We start from the raw sequence: 18,788 nt of genomic DNA, 5'->3' as shown, positions 1-18,788 counted from the left end.
CATCTTTGAGAAATCTCACCAAAACAGCAGAATCTCAGCCTTAACACAGATCTAACTGCCATTGAATGACCCTGGGTTGTACTGGCACTTACTAGCAAAACCTTCAGCAAAAACTTTAAAATCCCTGAAGGTAATAGCAGTCTAAAAACGAAATAGGCAGTTTTCTCCAACATTTCCAGGGTTAATTCAATAGATGGGAACATTTAAACCTCATCCTAGAACTTGTTTCTATGGAATATGAAGAGTGGCCTTATAAATGTAACAAAAAGTTATTCATTTAGGGGCTATTACACAGAATGAAGTCAATGGCAACACTTCCACAGACATGGGATCCAGTCTTTTCAGAAGCCTACTAAGTTCCAACATTAGAACAGAGCTTAAGGCCCCAATTCAGGAAAGTAGCCCTATTCAGAGAAATACTCAAGCATGTGCTTAAACTTTAAGCTTGAGTTTAAATTCCACTGAAGTCAATGGAACTTTAAAACACATGTTTTCCTGAATAGGAATGGATTTAAGCATATGCTCAAGTGTTTCCTTGAATTGGACCTAAGCAAGGGACCAGTGCTGGGAAAGATTCAAGGGGTAAAAGTGTTTCTAACTGTTAGCTCATCAACCTTGAAAGTAGCATTGCCAGGTGAAAAAAATCATATACATTTTAAAAAAACAAGTGTCCTTTCCTATGTTATGACATCAGTGTAGATTATTAAGGCTGAAACTAGCTTTTACAAAATTAAAGTAAATTTTCACTGTTTTTCACTTTCTGCACATCTCTCAGTTTAGAAAATGTAAACAATCTCACTGTAGTTTACAATTAGTTACTGCTTAATTTTACTGCAAGGTTCTCACACACTAGTACTAGGCAAGAGAATATTTCTTAAATAAAATGCATCCATTAATTTAAAAAAACATGAAATTTTCTATTAGTTTTAGGTTTTGCTAATGCTTAGTTTTTACAAAGTCTAAATTTGGGGGCAAATTTGACCTCAAAGTGTCTCCTGACCCTCCCCTCTACCACAGCTGTGCAAATAAGCCTGCAGAAAAAGAGCACCTCCTCCCAGTCATTAGAAAATGCTGTTTCTTAAATTGCTGAAACACACATTGGGAGAAAGGGAGGCAAAACACAAGCAGGTTTGAAAAAAATCAAAAACGAAGTACAGACTATGTAGAGTATTTAAAAAACCTGACTGCCTGTAGCAGGATTGATGTGCACCAGACAGGACAATTAGGAAATGGCAGGGAAATAAAGGAGCAGAGCAAAAGAAGAGGGAGAGGAGACTTTAAAAAACAAAACTGATGCGGAAAAGAAAAGAGAACAGAGATGGAAGGATGTTAAACAACTGAGGTGGGAACACAGATCAGAAGGAAATTTAGACCACATGACTCCCTGCTTTTAGTTATTTTAATGCACATAGGAAATGAGTGACAGAAGCCACAATTTTACAGAAGAGCAGATAGTACCCCCTCTCAGATAGACTGGTGGAGAGTCCCCATATAGGCAATGCTGGAGAACACAGGGCTGACCACTGACACCTCATACTTGCTCAATACTGCCTCGAGGCTTAAGGAGATTTAAGAAATAAAGGCAAGTTGTTTTTCTCTTCCCAGTTCTTCAGGTACTACTCAGTCCCACATGGTCAAAGGTGAACCTGGAATCAAAATCTAAACTCTCTTTGCCTGAGGAGCAAAATCTTTGGCAGATCTGAATAGTGAAGTCACACAAGGCTGTAAATGAGCTGCAGCTCTCTCTTCAGTGATGTGTCTACTAAGAAGCACCCTGTTTGTTGAACTGAAAAGACTAGATGCCAGGTTCTTAGTAAAAGAATTAATAGAAAAATCAACTAATTTATCTCTGATAATTCTATCCATTTGCCAATGAAATTAACAAAAATGTGTTATTCTTGCATGAGAAAAGTTCTGACACACAGAATTACTTTTCCCGAAATGAAAACAAATGTAATTAATCAATGTGCAAAGGAATCTAATCTGAAGACACTGAAAATCAATCAGGAGTTATAAAGCTGCTTCTATCCATGTAATCCCTTTCAGCTTTCACATTCCCCCATCAGAGTGTATAAAGATACATATCACAGTCTCCTATGAATTAGTTTAACTGCCCTCTAGCTATATATTAAAAGGACACCAGATGACATGTTCAATGCTTGTAATAACTTTGGTATATTCCTTCCCTCTGGCCAATCAGACTGATTATTTATTTCAAAACTGTCTTTCATGGAGGGGGGGGGGGAGAAAAACACTCACACACTTTGAAAATGACACTGCAGTTCCTCAGATTAACAACCATCTTCTCAACACAAAGTCTTACTGTCATTAATATCAAAATCACAATTCTAGTACTTACCACAGTGGTCCCCAAACTTTTTTCATCACGCCCACCCTTACCCGTAATGGAATCTGTCCACGCCCCACCCACCCCCACCTTCCTCCAGGAACTGCAGTTGGGGCCGGGAGTGGGGCCACGGCTCAGGGCAGAGCGAAGCTGGGCAGCGCTCCTTCCCCAACCCCCATGGGGGCTGCTACCGCTCCCCCCAACCAAGGTCCTCCATGCCCCCCTAGGGGGGTGCACCCCACAGCGTGGAGACCACTGACTTAGTGCAATGAAGTGAGTATATTGGACTCAGAAATGTGGTTTAAACTGTATCAAACTGGTTAACATTCTCTGTTTTTGCAGCATTATGCCAATTAGTACAAATTGTAATTAGAGTTAAACACCTCTATCCATTCTGGGCACACTTTGTTCAGGATTTTTAAATGTAGATAAAATATCTGAACAGCAGTGTCAGATTTAAGCTAAGATTCAGAAAAGCATCCCTATTTGGGACAGCAGTTAAGCACACGATTTAAAAGTTTATTCTTTTATTTATTTTTAAGACATGTCCTCAACAGGAACAGACTTAAGCATGTGCTTCAGGGCTTTCCTGAATTAGAGTCTTGGTGCAGAGGTTCTTGACCTAAAAAAGAGTCAGAGAAATGATAATGGTCTTTCTATGGTCATATCCACACTGAGATCAGAACCTTGCTACAACCAGGCTTGAATTCAGTGTTCTAACCTAGTTTCAATGCCCAATATGAACAGGGATGTCCCCCAACAATTGTGGTAAGCAGCCAAGTCACAGCAAAGACACCTTCCCTGCTAGTGTAGTGCATCCTTTTTACCAGATTTCACCACCAACAAAATCCTGCTCCACATTGCTCAGAGAAATTATACCAGAACCCTACTAGGGACAATCATATTTAAACATAGCTGTAGCTAACATGGTCTTGATCCCACTGTGAACAAGGAATGTGCTTAGCAATTGATTATCATAACAATTAAAGCATAACTGCAAAGTTCTACAGCAGGGGTCAGCAACGTTCGGCACGCGGCTCGCCAGGGTAAGCACCCTGGCGGGCCGGGCCAGTTTTATTTACCTGCTGACGCGGCAGGTTCGGCCCATCACTGCCCCCACTCGCCGCGGTTTGCCGTCCCGGGCCAATGGGGGCGGCGAGAAGCGGCGCGGGCGAGCGATGTGCTGGCCCGGGACGGTGAACCGCGGCCAGTGGGGGCCGCAATCAGCCGAACCTGCCATGTCAGCAGGTAAATAAAACTGGCCCAGCCCGCCAGGGTGCTTACCCTGGCGAGCCACGTGCCGAACGTTGCCTACCCCTGTTTTACAGTTTTGTTTTTTGAAGGAAAGGTTTTTCTAAGGTACATTTTTAGTCAGTAGATCTATAGAAAAGGTTTCCTAATTCTTATTGGCTGAAGCGAGCAGCAGAGACGGCAGCATAAGAAAATTATATCTTTTCTCACTGAAATTTATCATAAAGAAAGTTATTCACATGCAGCAAACCTTCGAAGGATTGTCAAATTGCATGTTTGTGGGTTTCAGATTATTACTGTCAATATTTTAGAACAGATTAAATGTAATGTTCAGCATTCATTACAAGATCTAGTCTCTTCTTTTCCATTCATTTTAGAATATACTAACTTTCGATGCCCCATCTCTCCATGCACCCTTCTGCCATCTTGACATCTAGTAATCAAGAGGGCCTTTAGTGCCACTGCTAATATTAGCATAAGGTGGAAGGATGTATGTAACCGCTAACTCCCTGATGGTTCTACTATCTACAAAAAGACATTCTCCGTCTTATAGACTCAGACCTGTATTATCCTTCAACCTCTCCATCTCAGCTGCCACGCACCCACCAAAGTTACAGGTGGATTACTATTTGTATGTGTGTTAGAAATATAGGGAAAGATGTATTTTTAATACTCGAAACTTTCCTCCTTACTACATAACTAGAATATAGAGACTCCAAAGAATCTGTAGTGTCCTGAACCATGCCAGTTCAAAACAAAATGTGCTACTGTGGATTGAACAGGGGGAAAAAATGCATATTTGAAAACTCAACACACAAAAATATCTATTTAAGTAATAAATAGATCACAGATTTAAATTTTATTCCACATGCACCCTGGAGCATACAGTCAAATTTGAAGTTGGTAGCATGGAGGAAGCAGCACATTTGAAAAAACAGACCTTAGATGCTTAGCACAGTGGTCACCAACCCATAGATCGTGATCGACTGGTCGATCCTGGAGCCTCTGCCAGTCAATCACGATCTCCAGCCGTTAAAAATCCAGCGGCACAGCAGGGCTAAGGCAGACTCCCTGTCCCAGACCCATGCCACTCCCGGAAGCAGCCAGCACGCTCCCGCAGCCCCAGGGGTGGGGGTGCAGGGGTCTCCATGCGCTGATCCTGCCTGCAAGCACTGCCCCTGCAGCTTCCATTGGCCGGGAATGGGGAACTACGGCCAATCGGAGTTGCGGAGGTGGTGCTTGCAGGCAGGAGCAGCGTCCAGAGCCACATGCTCCCACCCAGGAACCACAGGGGCATGCTGGCCACTTCCGGGAGCGGTGTGGGGCTGGGGCAGGCAGGGAGCCTGCCTCGGCCCCGCTGTGCCACCGACCGGCGGGAGCCCACACCCAAATCTCAGCCCTGAGCTCTCTCCCAGAGCCAGCTCACCATACCCTTTCCTGCACCCTGAATCCCTTCCTGCACTTCAAGCCCCTGCCCCAGCCTCAAGCCCCCTCCAGCAGCTCAACTTCCTGCCCTACGCTCAGTCCAGAGCCCCCTTCCACACTCCGAACCCCTCGGCCCCAACCCAGAGCCCGCACCCCCTCCCGTACTCCAACTCCCTGCCCCAGCCTCGTGAGAGTGAGTGAGGGTGGGGGATAGCGAGTGACAGAGGGATGGAGGATGGAGTGAGCATCGGGACCTCGGGGAAGGAGCAGGGTAGTTCCTGCGTTGCACTTAAATTCAAAAAGTGATCTTGTGCGTAAAAAGATTGGAGGCCACTGGTCTAGCAAAACATTCTCTATGTTCCTACCAGTTTAGGTCCCGAACCTGCAATCTGACCTGCATAGATGGACTCTCAAAGAGTGGTTTTGCCTATTCCACTTTATAGAACGTTCTAAACTTACGGTGCCACATCTTTCCCACTCACCCCACCAAAAAAGATCAAAATCAGTGTGACTCTGCAATTGTTAATTGTTCCCAAAATGAATGAATTAATTCTAAAAGGTATGTTGTTTCATATTATTTATGTTCTACCAAATAAGATTGGAGAATAAATGTACCGGAGATAGGAGGAGGACTACTAGGCAGGAGTTTTTAAATGTTGTGCAGGACAAGAATGTTTTTCACTACTGACCTAAAAAGGCTAAAAGTCACCTTGGAATTGTTTCCCATTAACACTAAGATTTCAGATTCTAACATTTTTAGATTGCTATAGCAAGAATCATCTACATAATCTTAATAAGTACAAGGCAGAACTTATGTGCATTCAAAAAAATTTTTTTTTCCACATTTGATTCTTCCATGTTACAATTCCACCAATGTGTCAAAAATACCTTCCCAGCAGGCCCAACAAAGTCAGGCAGTTGAGGAATAAGCATTTTAAAATAGGACCCTGCACAATGATGGTATTATCCAGATGTCACTTCATTTATCTTCCCTTTGCAAATGTTCATGTCGTAAAAAACCACAGAGGGTAATGGGTAAACCCTCCAAAAGAAGAAAAGAAGAAAAAAAAACTTTTTATTTTAAATTTGCCCCCACTAGATAAGATATTAAGAATTTGGTCTTTAAAGACTGTTGAGAACTAAGAGACAATACATATAAAAGCTATTTAAGTAGTAACGGAAATACTTCATACGAGTGCTGAGCCTTCACTAGAAATGTTTGCTTTCTTCTCTCTAACATGACACAAAGCACAATGACAATAAATTAGCAAGGGTTGGAATGATGAAGCTAATCATTTTAATCAAGTATTGTCCCCCTGTTGTGCTGCAGTTTCAACTCCATCTCCTCCATGTATCAGCTGTTTATCTTTTGTAAAAAACATGTGTTATGTATAATTATGTGAGAATATTATGAGTGAAATGAGTAATGCAAAACAAAAAGTTGTTCCAGTTTGAGTTCAGGTTATTAGGTCTACCCAGAGACTCCAAATATCAGCTGGTTTTTAAGCAGTCAGACATAATACCGTTTTTTCCCCTCCCCTAACTTTGTTGTAGAGACGATCAGATTTAATGATTGAGATATGCTGCTCCTTTAGAGCTTACTAAAGGCTGACTCTGGTAAGTAATGCTGACCAGACAACCCACACTTGCTCAACAAAATGCTAAGAGTTGACATTGTTGATTACTTTTTCACTTAGGTGGCAATTACCAGTTATAAAGACTGGAAGTAATCAATCCCAATTTAACAGCTGGGCCTATTGAAGGAATAACAAAAACAATACAAAACTGAAACAAAAGATTAATCTCCAAAATTCTAGAGATAAGATGTAGTAGATGAAGGCATTCCATATATACTTTTAAAAAAGGAAATTCCCAACAAGAGAAATCACCATGTTTCTGTATTAAAATACTTAATAAATTAAACTCTTTCCTGAAGATTCTCTTTTGTCATTGTTTTAAATTGTTCTGCACTCCATCAATAGGCCCAGCTGTTAAATTGTGAAGACGTGACAACAAGTATCTAGGCAAACAACTGCTCAGAGACCCTTTTCTTTAGAATAATCAGAGCTAGCTGACAAAAGGGAGCCATGCTGAATGCCCTTTCAACAATTCCTACAAGAAGCAAAGGGGGGGAATTGTAAGTAGAGCACCATCCCTTGCTTCAGTGCATTGCTTTGCAATAAAAAGTCTTCCAGTTTAGAGCAATCGTCACACATGGAACTTATGCAAGTGACAGAATCCCTCTAGTCATAGCTCTGAGCAACTGCATAAGGAAAGAGTGGTACTGGGCTACATTTCTCAGGTACATGAAGATTTTATTAGCTTCTAGGCAAGCTGCCAATAAAAGTGAGTGCTCCTTTAAAAAAAGGAACCTGTAAAACTATTTACTACTTTTATCACCTTAAATGTATAATACATAACAACATAGCCTTGAATTTACTAGCTGAAAAGGAGAGCAAGGACAGTCAGAAATGCCAAACTGAAGCATTTTAACACAAAATTAAAATTCAACTGTTGTGAAAACTCACCAAAACCATATTTTTCCAATGGGGGTATACTACTGCATTGGCCAGGAAATGAACCCAGGTCAACTGCTTGGAAGACAGTTATGCACACAACTATACCACCCATGCTTCTCCAATGGGGATGCAGAAGAAAAAGACACTGTAAGAGTGCATTTACAATAGGCATTGCCTTGCCTGTTTTTGGCAAGGACACTGATAAAAATGCCAGCATTCAGTTCACACTAGAACATATGTGGTTGGTAAAACCAGTGCAGCTAAATCATTGCTGAAAAAAGGGTAAGAAGTTTCCTAGTGCACAAGGCTAATTAGTGCTCGTCTGATGTCTCAACTTGAAGGAATGGATGTACCATTTCTTTAAAATGGTTGCAGCGGGGAAAAAAGGCTTCCGAAAGGTGGCTGGGAAAGGTTCCAAAATGAAACTCTACAGTGAAGCCGGGTGGGAGGGTCAGAGACAGTATAGCTTTAGGAATAATACTGTTCTCATTCATCTAACACTGATCAAGGAACTTTTATTAGGAACAAACTCCTTTGTAATTATTTACCATTGTCACATGGCCAAATTCACTAGCAGGAGGCAAAACACTGGGACAACTCTACTTCCTCCTCCCTCCACAAATATCAGAATCAGACCATCTCAAGGGCTGACCACCCACTTTTGTTTCTAGTGAGGTGTATTCTCCTAGCAATGCATGCTGAGAAAACCTACTAACCAATATGTCTGCAACAGTGGAATTAAAAAGAAAACAACATTCAGCCAAACCATCTGTAATCCTAAATATGTTTCAGGATTAGTACCTTCATACTACTCTTATAACAGGAGCGTTCTGTCCTAGAGCTCCTGCCATCTGCAGTTATAACAACCTCAGTTGAAAACCATCTCTTTTCTTCTATACTTCTACCTCATTATGTGTTTCTCCTTGTGATTTGTTACTACTATTTGTAGGATATTAATAAACTCTGCAAACATTTTGAAGATAGTTTGAATGTAAAGTGATACACAAAATGAAATTACATTGCCATAAATGCCTTTATAAAAGTATTTTCTAAATCCACATAAAAACAAAATTTATACAACAAGGGAAATGTTTTCAGTGTGGATACACATTCACCAATTCAGCTCACTGCTCTTTTAAGTAGTCAAAATATTTAAAAACTGAAAGCTAAAGGTTGCATTAAAAACACTGGCAAACAGCATTACCTAATCCCACTGTAATGTGACTAGAAGTAAATAAGAGGTTACAGCCACCTCACTGTTTGTAGTAGGCAATCAAACTTTTAAACTTATGTCACTGACGCAAAGTTTAGCCTGATAAGTTCAAAAGAATCTGCATCCCATGAGCTCCAAGTCAACATGAGATCACTGTTGTGCTCACAGGAATTAAATCATAATGTTAAGACATGTTTAATATTGAGTCAAACTATTGCTTGTGTAACCTTTCATTTTCATGTAACATAGAAACAAACATATTAACTGTGGGAAAATTGTGTTTGTTTCCCTTTAATTTAAAATCGGGTATTTAAGATCAATTCAGTGAAGACTACAAGCTGAGAAAAAGGGGTTATCTCGGAATGTTCCAGGCAGCTGTATGTGCCCCAGCCATCCATCTTAAGACTTCAATTTCCACCTTTTGTGGAAAGGAAATAAACAATTAGCATCCTGTCCAATCACTACTTAACAGCCAGCTTTACTGACTTCAGAACACAATCCTCCTCCTCCACTTTTTCCTAATGCTACGTTATCTCACGCCTAACTTTGTTGCCACAGATGTATTTTCAGACAGATCATACAACTCTGTACTGTGACATTTTATTCCCATTTTAACGTTGCAAGTATACACAGTCTAGGTTTGTGTTACTTTTGACTGGTTCTCGCTGTACCAAAAATAGTTTTGAGAAGTTATCCATATAATACTGCTTTGGTATTTTGGCAAGTGGGAATCCTGCTAGGAATAGCACCGATGGGCTGAACTTTGAATAAACTATTCAAATCTTCAGGTATTAGCATTTTATCCACACATGGTGCCTCACAAAGAATTGTGCTGCAGAAGGAACCTCCTCCTCCCCTTCCCCCACACTTCAATTACCCTTAAACTGGAAGTAGCTACAAACATCAACCAAAAATAATATTTATTTTTACCTAACTGATACCTTAACTCAAGAGTATCCTTAAAAAAAAAGAGAGAGAGAGAGTGTGTAGGGGGATCTTATGGAAAAAACTAAATTAGTCAAATTCTTTTGTGCATGGATGAACAACAGGAAAGCAAAGCCTTGGGGCCTCTAGGGAGGAACCTTGTCCCTGCAGACCTGCTCTGATGTGCTCATGAGATAAGGCTCCATAGTGACACTTAAGGAAAGGCCTGCTCACATTTGAATTTCTGCATTCCTCAAGAACAATTCATGGCAATCACTAACTTTGCAGAGGAGCTACATGAAAGCTTTGGCCAATGAATGAGGGTCATCTGCTCTTTATCACAAGGGTAAACCTCATCCTGGCCAGTTTCTAACCTTTTAACCCTGTGAATTCTTAATTTGCACATGAATAATGGAATTCTTGCCTAGAGTGCAACCTTCAGCTTCCAGTTCCTAACTTTAGAAACCAAGACCTGATCTCCTTGTGTGTTCAGATCTTAAACTCTTGGACAGATTAAAGTTTTAGGTTTCCAAATGCAACACGAAGCATTACACTTCTGAAGCAAAAGATAAGCTTGCTTGGTGGTGAAAGCTATGACCATGCAAAGTAAAAGAACATCCTTGCACCCTGCTGCTACCAGTAGCTAAGACAGCATTTTCTTTTTTTTTCCTCCAAAGAAAGAATGCCCATTTAATGCCTATTCTCCACCTGTTTAATATGTATAGTTCCTTTTTTACCCTGATCACAAGATAAAGTCATTTGCTTTTACATCAACTGACAACTCCTCTGAAATACAATTTGAAAAACTACACACACCCCACAAAACTTTATTTTCATAAGTTCAAAATGCTGGCAATTCATTCAGATCATGTTAGTAGATAGAATCCTTATGAAAAGGGCTTTAAACCAGTTTTGCATCCATATTATATGGGTTTCAAAATATAACTATCAGTTATCACCTTATTTCATGGGCTAATACTGACATTTCAAGTGTTATGACTGCACTACGAAGGGAACAGATTTCAACACAAGATTACCTCATGTTTAACTATTATTTAAAATAATCATCTATATGCAACTAACACCTATTACAATCACTGTACCCAGTTGCCTTTAAAAAAAAAAAAACTACGTTCATCATGAAATCCAGCATCTCTTCCAGTTTTGTCAATGAATAGGAAAGCTTTAAACAAACTAGACAAAACACTTTTTTTCAAGGGAAGAATCTTAATTTTTTTTTTTAGTACAAAGAAAAGAGGAAAGCACAACCAATAAAACAAGAATGCCATTCCACAACTCAAATCAGTTAAGTTAGTCACAACTTTTCACTTGTTAAAGTCTTGAATAAAGATTTATCACAAACAAAATTACCTTTCTGAAGAAGTAACGTTTCATTGGGATTTAGTACCACTATTTCTTACAAAAGTTCAATACTCTCTTAATACATACTCCAACAAGAAACTCCAGAAATCTTATACTAATATCTTTCAGGGTGAATGATGCCACACTACTCTTCTTGAAGTGCCCTGTATTAAACAATGCCCTGGATTTTCTGTGAGTCTACAGTTCTAGATACAGGATCTACCACTGCCTGATTAATCTAAGCTTTATTAAAGTTAGGTCTTACTCCCTCTGGTTGTTAAGAAAACAAAACAAACTTCCAGATGTGAACCAATGCAACACGGTCTTCCTGTATCTACCAATACAGCCTGAAACAATAACTCTAAGAGAAGCAAACTGTCTCAATTCATCTCAATGATGCATAAAAATGCTAAAACCAAATTTAAGTTTCAACTCTGTCACTATTTCACTTCTGACCATTTTATCAGAAATATCCAGCTAATGTCTTATCTATCCATTTTTTTATTTAAATAGAAGTTTGAAGTGGGGAACAACAGATATTGCTTTCAAGGGTAGAGAACTAGGAGTTCAATCCCTCTCAAGAGGATTCCTTCCCTACAAAATACCCCCCACACCCAAAAAAATCATCACTTCAATACCTAAAGGCCTGATTAAACTAATACAAACCTTCACTTCTCCTGACTCTTCTAAAAAACAATTATAGAGCACAGTGAATTTGTGGGTGTATAAATAAACTGAATACTTAATATTCTGAAAAAAATATTAAAATTAATAACATTAATCTAGGAGTACTGCACTGATTGTATTAATTAGTTTCAAATTAGGTAGCACTGTGTGGTTCTGAATTTATTTGAAGCTGCCACAGATGTTTCAGTAACACAGAAGTCATGGTGGAAATGAGCAAAGAAAGACCCTGCTGGAGAAATTAAGACTATCTTCACAGAAAAAAACGGGGGTTTTACTATAATCATACAAGTTTATATGTACTTTCTTCTATGCTGTTTGAAAGTACATATAACTTGTATGGTTATAGTATATATACACACACACACATTTTATATATGTGGAAGCAACCAGATAACTTAGTGGCAGACCTCTTTATTGTCATGCAGAAGACCGGAGTTCAGTTCCTAGTCTGTGTTTCTTGTTCCCCAAACCAGCAGAGGCTAGGAATACTACAAAGACAGAACACTCAGGGGCATATTTTTAAGGATATTTAGGAATCGAAAGAGGCAGATAGATGCCTAGTCTAACTACATTCAATAATCTGGCCCTCAGACCCTAGTAGTAGTTCCTAGCTGTACTCAACAGTGACCTCTGGGACAGTTAATTCCAGAAGGAACCCAGTCCAGTTCTCCCTGGCTATAAGAGTGTGTCTGAGTGTGGCCTCACCTCAATAGTTCAACCCTCAGGACTCCTCAGACCCTAGAAACCCACCTTACACACATTATGGTTCTCCTCTGGCTTGTGATATCTTAAGAACTGGTCAACAACTGAAAGCCTGTCTTAATTTTTTTTTTTTATCATTTCACTTACTTGTAGGCAACACTTCTAACCATACAACTGTAGTGTTTGTAAAACAATTATTTAAAACAGTTTGAAACAGAACATGGTAACTTTATATCACCAGTGTATTTTACAGAATATCAACCCTCCTCAAGAGAAGATCAAGCCAAAACAAGAGTACCAAAGTGAATGCCACAAATAGAGGGTCAAATTAACTCCTGGCTTCAGTGGAGTTACAGGGAAGGAACTGGCTATAATCTCACACGTGTTATAAAAAATAAAGATGTTAACAAATCCATTTGTTTTATATTTGGTAATATCTGTTTAACCTCTCTTGTACGTAGAACAATATAGGGTTTTGCTGTCTTAAGGGTAGTGAAGCCACAAATATGGAAACACATTAATAAATTGGTAGCTACATGTATCCGTGATAAACAAGAGACTCAAGTGCTAGAACTTACTTGCTAGTGTAAGGTGACCTTTTTGACTGAGAATGGCCCCATATTTGTTCAGTGCTAAACACTGGTAAAATCCTTCATCAGATGGTTCTCCTCTTTTTCCTTCCACCTCACTGATATATAAAGAGCCATTGGATAATGTGTAGATCCGTTCATTTTCAGAAACTTTTGCTCCATTTTTCAGCCATGTGATCGTAATGGGAACTTCGCCATGGGCCTCGCAATCTAAAATCACTGGGTCCTTCCTTGTGACGGTTATATCCTGTGGCTCTTTTACAAAAAACAGCTCACTAAAGCACCATACTCCTGAGAGAAAGAGTAAGTCTGTAAGTACAGGTATGCAAGCATCATAAAGCAGTCTTGCAAAACATATCACAATTGTACTGGTGTGATAATTATATCTGTGTCCTAGGAGTACCAAGTTCTACTCCCCCAGAACACAGAGATTTTACTTCAGAGGAAGTAAAAGGATCAGGCCCCAAATTAACTACACAAATATTTGCTTCCTTGTTTTCAAATGTATGCAATTATGTTAATGAGAAAGCAGGAATAGAGTTTTAAATATTTATGTTATCATAACCAAGATTCAGCATAAAAAATTGGAATCTGAATATTCAAACAAACTTTTCTTTCCCATCAATCTCTCCTTTCCCTGATTCCCACCAATCTAGGCACTAAGGACATCATCTGATGTTTTTGCAAACAGTAATAAAATAATCCTGATACAGATGTGGAGCTTTTGTTGGTAAAGTATTAGCATCATCTTCAGGGGAATCAGGGAGCACAAGCTGTTTGCTAATTTTACAAGCTTGTCAAAAAGATCTTGAACAGGGTAAGTCATAAAAGTCTAATTTTACAAGAAATAATTAGCAAAACCCTGTCTTTGGAAGGTAGAGGGTTCCTGCCCATGTCCCCAGAAGTGTCTGGACCCTCTGCACCTATTTCAGTGGGAGACACTTATGGGGGTGGTTTTTTGGAGTCTTGTGGTTAGGAGGCAACAAAATTTCAACTCTGCTGCCAGAGAACCTGACCAGTTTGCTTCATTTCTGCAGTTCAGCAGAGATATTTAGAATACAAACAATGCAACTTTTCAGAGTTGGTAATTCTTGCTGCTGGTACCCAGCGGGGGAGGAAAGGCAGGAATTAGCAAACCTTTATTTCAACTTGTGTGTATGGCCAACTGTTCCAGAAACCCGTGACTAATTGATCGCTTACTGTCTAATGGGGGTGGTTTAATTAACCAATACACATTTCTTTAGAAGAACCGCTTCGCAGAGGAAACCAGGTTTTCCAAGCCTTACCCCGCCCCAACACACGCCTAAATCGAGATAAAGTTGATAAGTAGCGAAGAGTCCCCGTACACCATCCCGCTTCCCCTCCACTGATAAAGACGTGGGGACTTTATAAAAAAAATCTGTTCTCTCTGCTAAGAGACTGGAGAGGAGGGTCACTGAATGGGCAGCTCTTGATTAGGACAGAAACTCCTTGGCAATTGATTTCTCGGGTCCTGATCAATAAACGTCCAGGAACCCTCCAATCATGCAATTTGCCCAGGGTCCGCACACATCTGAGAGCTCCTGCCTGCTCCTTTTCATAGCAGCTCCCGGGCTATGCAGATTACGCCTGCACCCTCCTCTCCTGTTGTGACTCCAATCACGGGTCCGCCTTTGATCCCTTTCTCATGCTAACAAAGATCTGAGCTGGGAAAGTGAAAGCCAGACACTGGCAATTAAAAAAGAAGGTGCAGGACGGTCTCTAACCCAGATGCGGTGAATGAAAATGCCCCTGGCCAGCCAGTGCAAGGATTCAATTGGCGGCTTCCCCGGCACTGTATCTTCCCGAATTCACTCCCAGCCTTCCCCAAAGACACCTCTACCGCTCCGTTTGGCTGCTGAAAGTCATCCCCCACCCCCTGCCCCTCTCGGGCCTGGGCCCCTCTTCACGCTGCAGGTAACTGGCTGCACGGGAGCAAACGGCAGCTGCCCCGGCTCTCCCCCGCCGGCCGGCGCAGTAACTTTCCCGGCGGCTGGCTGGAAGCAGGGCAGAGCCGGACTCCGGCACAGCCACCGATGGAACAATATAAATAAAACCACGTGCGGCTGCAGCCCCAGCCCCCGCTCTCCTGGCTGCACAGAGAGCCGAGCCGGAGAAATCCTCCTCCCCCACGCGGGATACCCCCCTGGCCCAGGGAGCACTGGACAGTAGCAGCCCCCGCTCCCCATCTCCATCGCTCCCCCTCGCCCTGCACGGGGCCGGAGAGGGGACAATGGAGATGGGGAGCGGGGAGAGCAGCCACCCCCCGCTCCCTGGGAGCGCTGCCCACGCGGGATGCCCGGGCTGCGGAAGGTCCGTGCAGCAGCCGCCCCCTCCTCTCCCTCGGGCTCGTGGCCAGCGAGGAACCCCTGGTGTGCAGGCGGCTCCCTGCCGGCGGCCACGGGGGACAATGGACGGGAGGGGGGAGGCTGGACAGCAGCGGCGCGGCCATTAAGAGCAGCTGCCGGCTGGGGAAAGAGGAGCGGGGTCCCGTCCCTGCTCTCCGCACCAGCGCCCGGGGGCTGCCCAGGCTCCGCGGCCGATACACCGGCGGGTAGGTCCCCCAGGGCGGCGCTGGCTCCCCGCCCGCCGCGGAGATGCACGAGCCGGAGGCCGGGCTAGCGCTGCAAAGTTTGTGGCCGAAGCAGCCCGCCCCCGCCTGGACTCACCTGGGATGGGGAGGATCAGCGCCCAGAGCAGCATCCGATGGGGAACAGGCGCCATTTAGTGGGCTCTCCCTGGCATGCTCCCCCCGCGTGCCCCCAACGTCTTCGCCTCTCCTCGCTCTGAGCCGGAGCCGTCCCTCGGCCGCGGATTCCCACTCCCGGGGACTCTTTCCCTGTGGCCGAGCCCCGGCGCACGGACACAGTGCAAGAGGCGAGAGAGCCCCTGATCAATGGACAAGGGGAGGAGAAAGGGGATGGACAGAGCCTCCCTGAGTGCGCGGCTGTCCCGGCTCTACTTTCTGCATCTAGTCTCCATTGGCCTGGGAGAGGGGCGAGGGGCAGGGCCGTGGGGAGGAGGGGAAAGAGGGACCCTGAGGGAAGGCGTGCAGTGGAGGGACCCTGGGGCTCTCTGGCGCTGGACAATGCACCTGGAGCCAGGCTTGCAAGTTGCCCTGGCGGCTGCGGTCAGAGCTAGTGGCTCGCGGGCTGCTGCAGTCAGTGGCCAGCCGAGGAAACCTGCGCCGAGTCCTATCCTGCCAGGGGCACCTTAGCCCTGGTGCGGTGGGTGATGCCAGGGCCCCTGCGGGCTGCTTTTGTGGGGAAGGCGGGGCGCGAGCTCAGGGTTTTTTTTCCGGCCCGTCCCCCGCTCACAGAGGGGTTTCAAGCTGTAAATCTCCAGGGCGTCCGAGCCAGAGCTGACCCCATGGCTCTCCCTCATCTCCGGGTTAGTTTTGAAGGCAGCCTTTAAAGTCTCTCTCCCCTTCTAGTGATGATGGATTTTTCTTTTATTACCATGTGTCCGTTTCAAAAACCGGGGGGGGGGGGCGAACCTCACTCACCCTGATCTGAATTCTCCCTTCTTCATTTGAACACCGTTTGCCCCCGTGGAGTGAGAGCAGGTTGGTCCTAAACAGTTGTTTGAAGGGCTTGTTTAAAAACAAATGAGGAAACAAGTTTTACCTCATGCCATTTTTCCTTAATAATGCGATTAACCTTCAGAGCTTTGAGGTTCTCATCATTATCAAGCAAGGAAAGGAAACACTATGAACAACAGTTTTTAAACTAGTTTGAACCATGTTATCTTTACATTGAATCTAGCTTTCTGGGTGGCAGTAGCCATTCCACAGTTTAGGTTTCAACTGGGTGCGTTACTTGTAAAATGGGGATAATGATGCTTCTCACCTTTGTAAAACACTTTGAGATCAGATGAAAAGCACTACATAATAACTATTATAAGACCAGTGTTATTCCCTCTCTTTTAAAATCCATAAAAATGTCATATCATATCCTCAAAACTAGTAGGTTAGGCCTACGTCTAAAGTACAATTTTTTCTGCAAAACTTGAAGACAATCAGATATGGGGTTCCTGAATTACGGCACACTAAAAATTTAGGTACTCATCAGAATCAAAGATGTTTTTATTATTGCCACAGCTTAAGGAGGGGTGGGAGTGGGGAACAGAAAAGAAAGAGATAACATCTAGTTTACCGGACTCTCCTAGCGAAGTGGTGATGAGCTAATAAAAGTGCAATTTTCCATGTTATTAATTTCTGAATTTGGAATGTCTCTGAGGATAATTGGGCCTGGCAAACTTAGTACAGGGCATGAAATAGCTGCTGGAGATCAACCCTTCATTAAAAACAAACAAAACAGTAAGTCTCCAAACCCTTTTTCTTTCATAGATAGATGTCAAAATGGAACCAATTGCCAACAAGGCCTGTCCATGGGAAAAGGAGATTTTTTTTCCACCAGAAGGCTTGTGGGGACGGGAGGGTGTGACAAACCTGTTGAGCCCCCTAAGGCTTCCAGGAGGCTGGGACCTTCAGGAGATCCAGTAAGAGGACAATGTCCCCACGTCTCACCCAGACCCCCCTTTCCTAAAGCCAGCAAGAGGGAGAAATGTCTAGCACACCATAGAAGGTGGACTTGCCCCCACTTCATGCCCTAGCCTGAGGATGCCTTTTGCTGCTGCACCCTCCTGCCGTCACACACAGACTCCGTGAGCATTAGACTCCTTTGTGGCCACCTCCATACCTTCCTACAACCTTAGAAGTTTCATTGGGAACCCCCAGAACTTTAGGAGGTGCATCAGAGGCAACCAATAAAGCCCTACAAGCCTTAGGGTCATTGAGGAACCAACACAACACAACACAAATACATGCTTTAGGAGGCTCATTAGGGGCCACCTTGACCTCCCCCCCCACATACACAAACTTGAGGTTTACTGGTGACCCAATATTGCTTCTGTGCCTTAGGTAGCTCATTGAGGACCATCCCATCCCCACAAGCCTTTCAGGGCTTGTTTGCCCCGTCCAAGTCTATTTTGGATTATCAGAGTGGGGGCCTGAGAAGCCTATTTTAGTACCTCAGCGGCTAAGACTATTCTGATCATTCAGGGGCTCAGGAGCCTAATAAGGCTGTTGGAGGACCCTCCTAAATCTCAGAGCTGGGGGTAGGGATAATGAACCTTCTGGGCATGGGGGTAGATGCAAGAGGCCTCAAAGAGCCTACTCAGACTCATGAATGTGCAAGGATGTGCCTTATAATGCTCAGCCAGTGGCCACAAGGAAGTTGGGAGCCCTGATGAGTATTCTACACCTTGTCTACACTTGCAGTGATATATAGGGTATGTGAAACTACATGCTGCAGTGAAAGGCACGCTGCATCTGTGCTTGTAGTGACAGGCTCCATCAGTGGGGAGTCAGCGGGGAAAGGCTCTGGCAGCAACTAGCAGGACACTGCACTGCTAAAAATAGCTATATAGGTGTGGGAGGCACTGCTTGGCTGTGTAGGGTATTTACCATAAGGTTCAGACGTATAGGGAACCCTACTCTACTGTACTTGTGTAAGCAGCGCCTCACCCTCCAAAGTGCTATTTATATCCGTACTAGCTGGGCATGCAATGTCTGTACTCTATATGCTGTGTAAGTATAGATGTACTCCTAGTGAATTGCTATCTCTTGACAGAGAAATGAAAGTTGTGTTCATTTTGAAAATTGTTTTTCCCCATGTGCATGGGGACAGAGTGTATTTTGAGTGAGTACTGGAAAGTGAGTCTGCAACAGAGTGCAATTAGAAGGAAGT

At 43.1% G+C, this 18,788-nt stretch overlaps 1 protein-coding gene across 1 annotated transcript in view; it reads right to left on the bottom strand.

Moving 5' to 3' along the window:
- The window catches only part of PRTG (protogenin), a 122,898-nt gene extending 106,948 nt beyond the window's left edge, over nucleotides 1-15,950 (bottom strand). The window contains exons 1-2 of the mRNA XM_034784781.1: nucleotides 15,708-15,950; nucleotides 13,009-13,311 (exon numbers count right to left, since the gene is read on the bottom strand). Of these exons, the coding sequence (XP_034640672.1) occupies nucleotides 13,009-13,311; nucleotides 15,708-15,762 (358 nt within the window). The 5' untranslated portion in view covers nucleotides 15,763-15,950. The remainder of the gene's footprint in view (nucleotides 1-13,008; nucleotides 13,312-15,707) is intronic.
- Between the last annotated feature and the right edge of the window lie 2,838 nt (nucleotides 15,951-18,788).

This window comes from Trachemys scripta, chromosome 10 (assembly GCF_013100865.1).
Source record: "Trachemys scripta elegans isolate TJP31775 chromosome 10, CAS_Tse_1.0, whole genome shotgun sequence".
In the NCBI taxonomy this organism is placed as follows: Eukaryota; Metazoa; Chordata; order Testudines; family Emydidae; genus Trachemys; species Trachemys scripta.
Note: the sequence above shows the minus strand (reverse complement) of the source record. Positions and strands in the feature narration are given on the sequence as shown.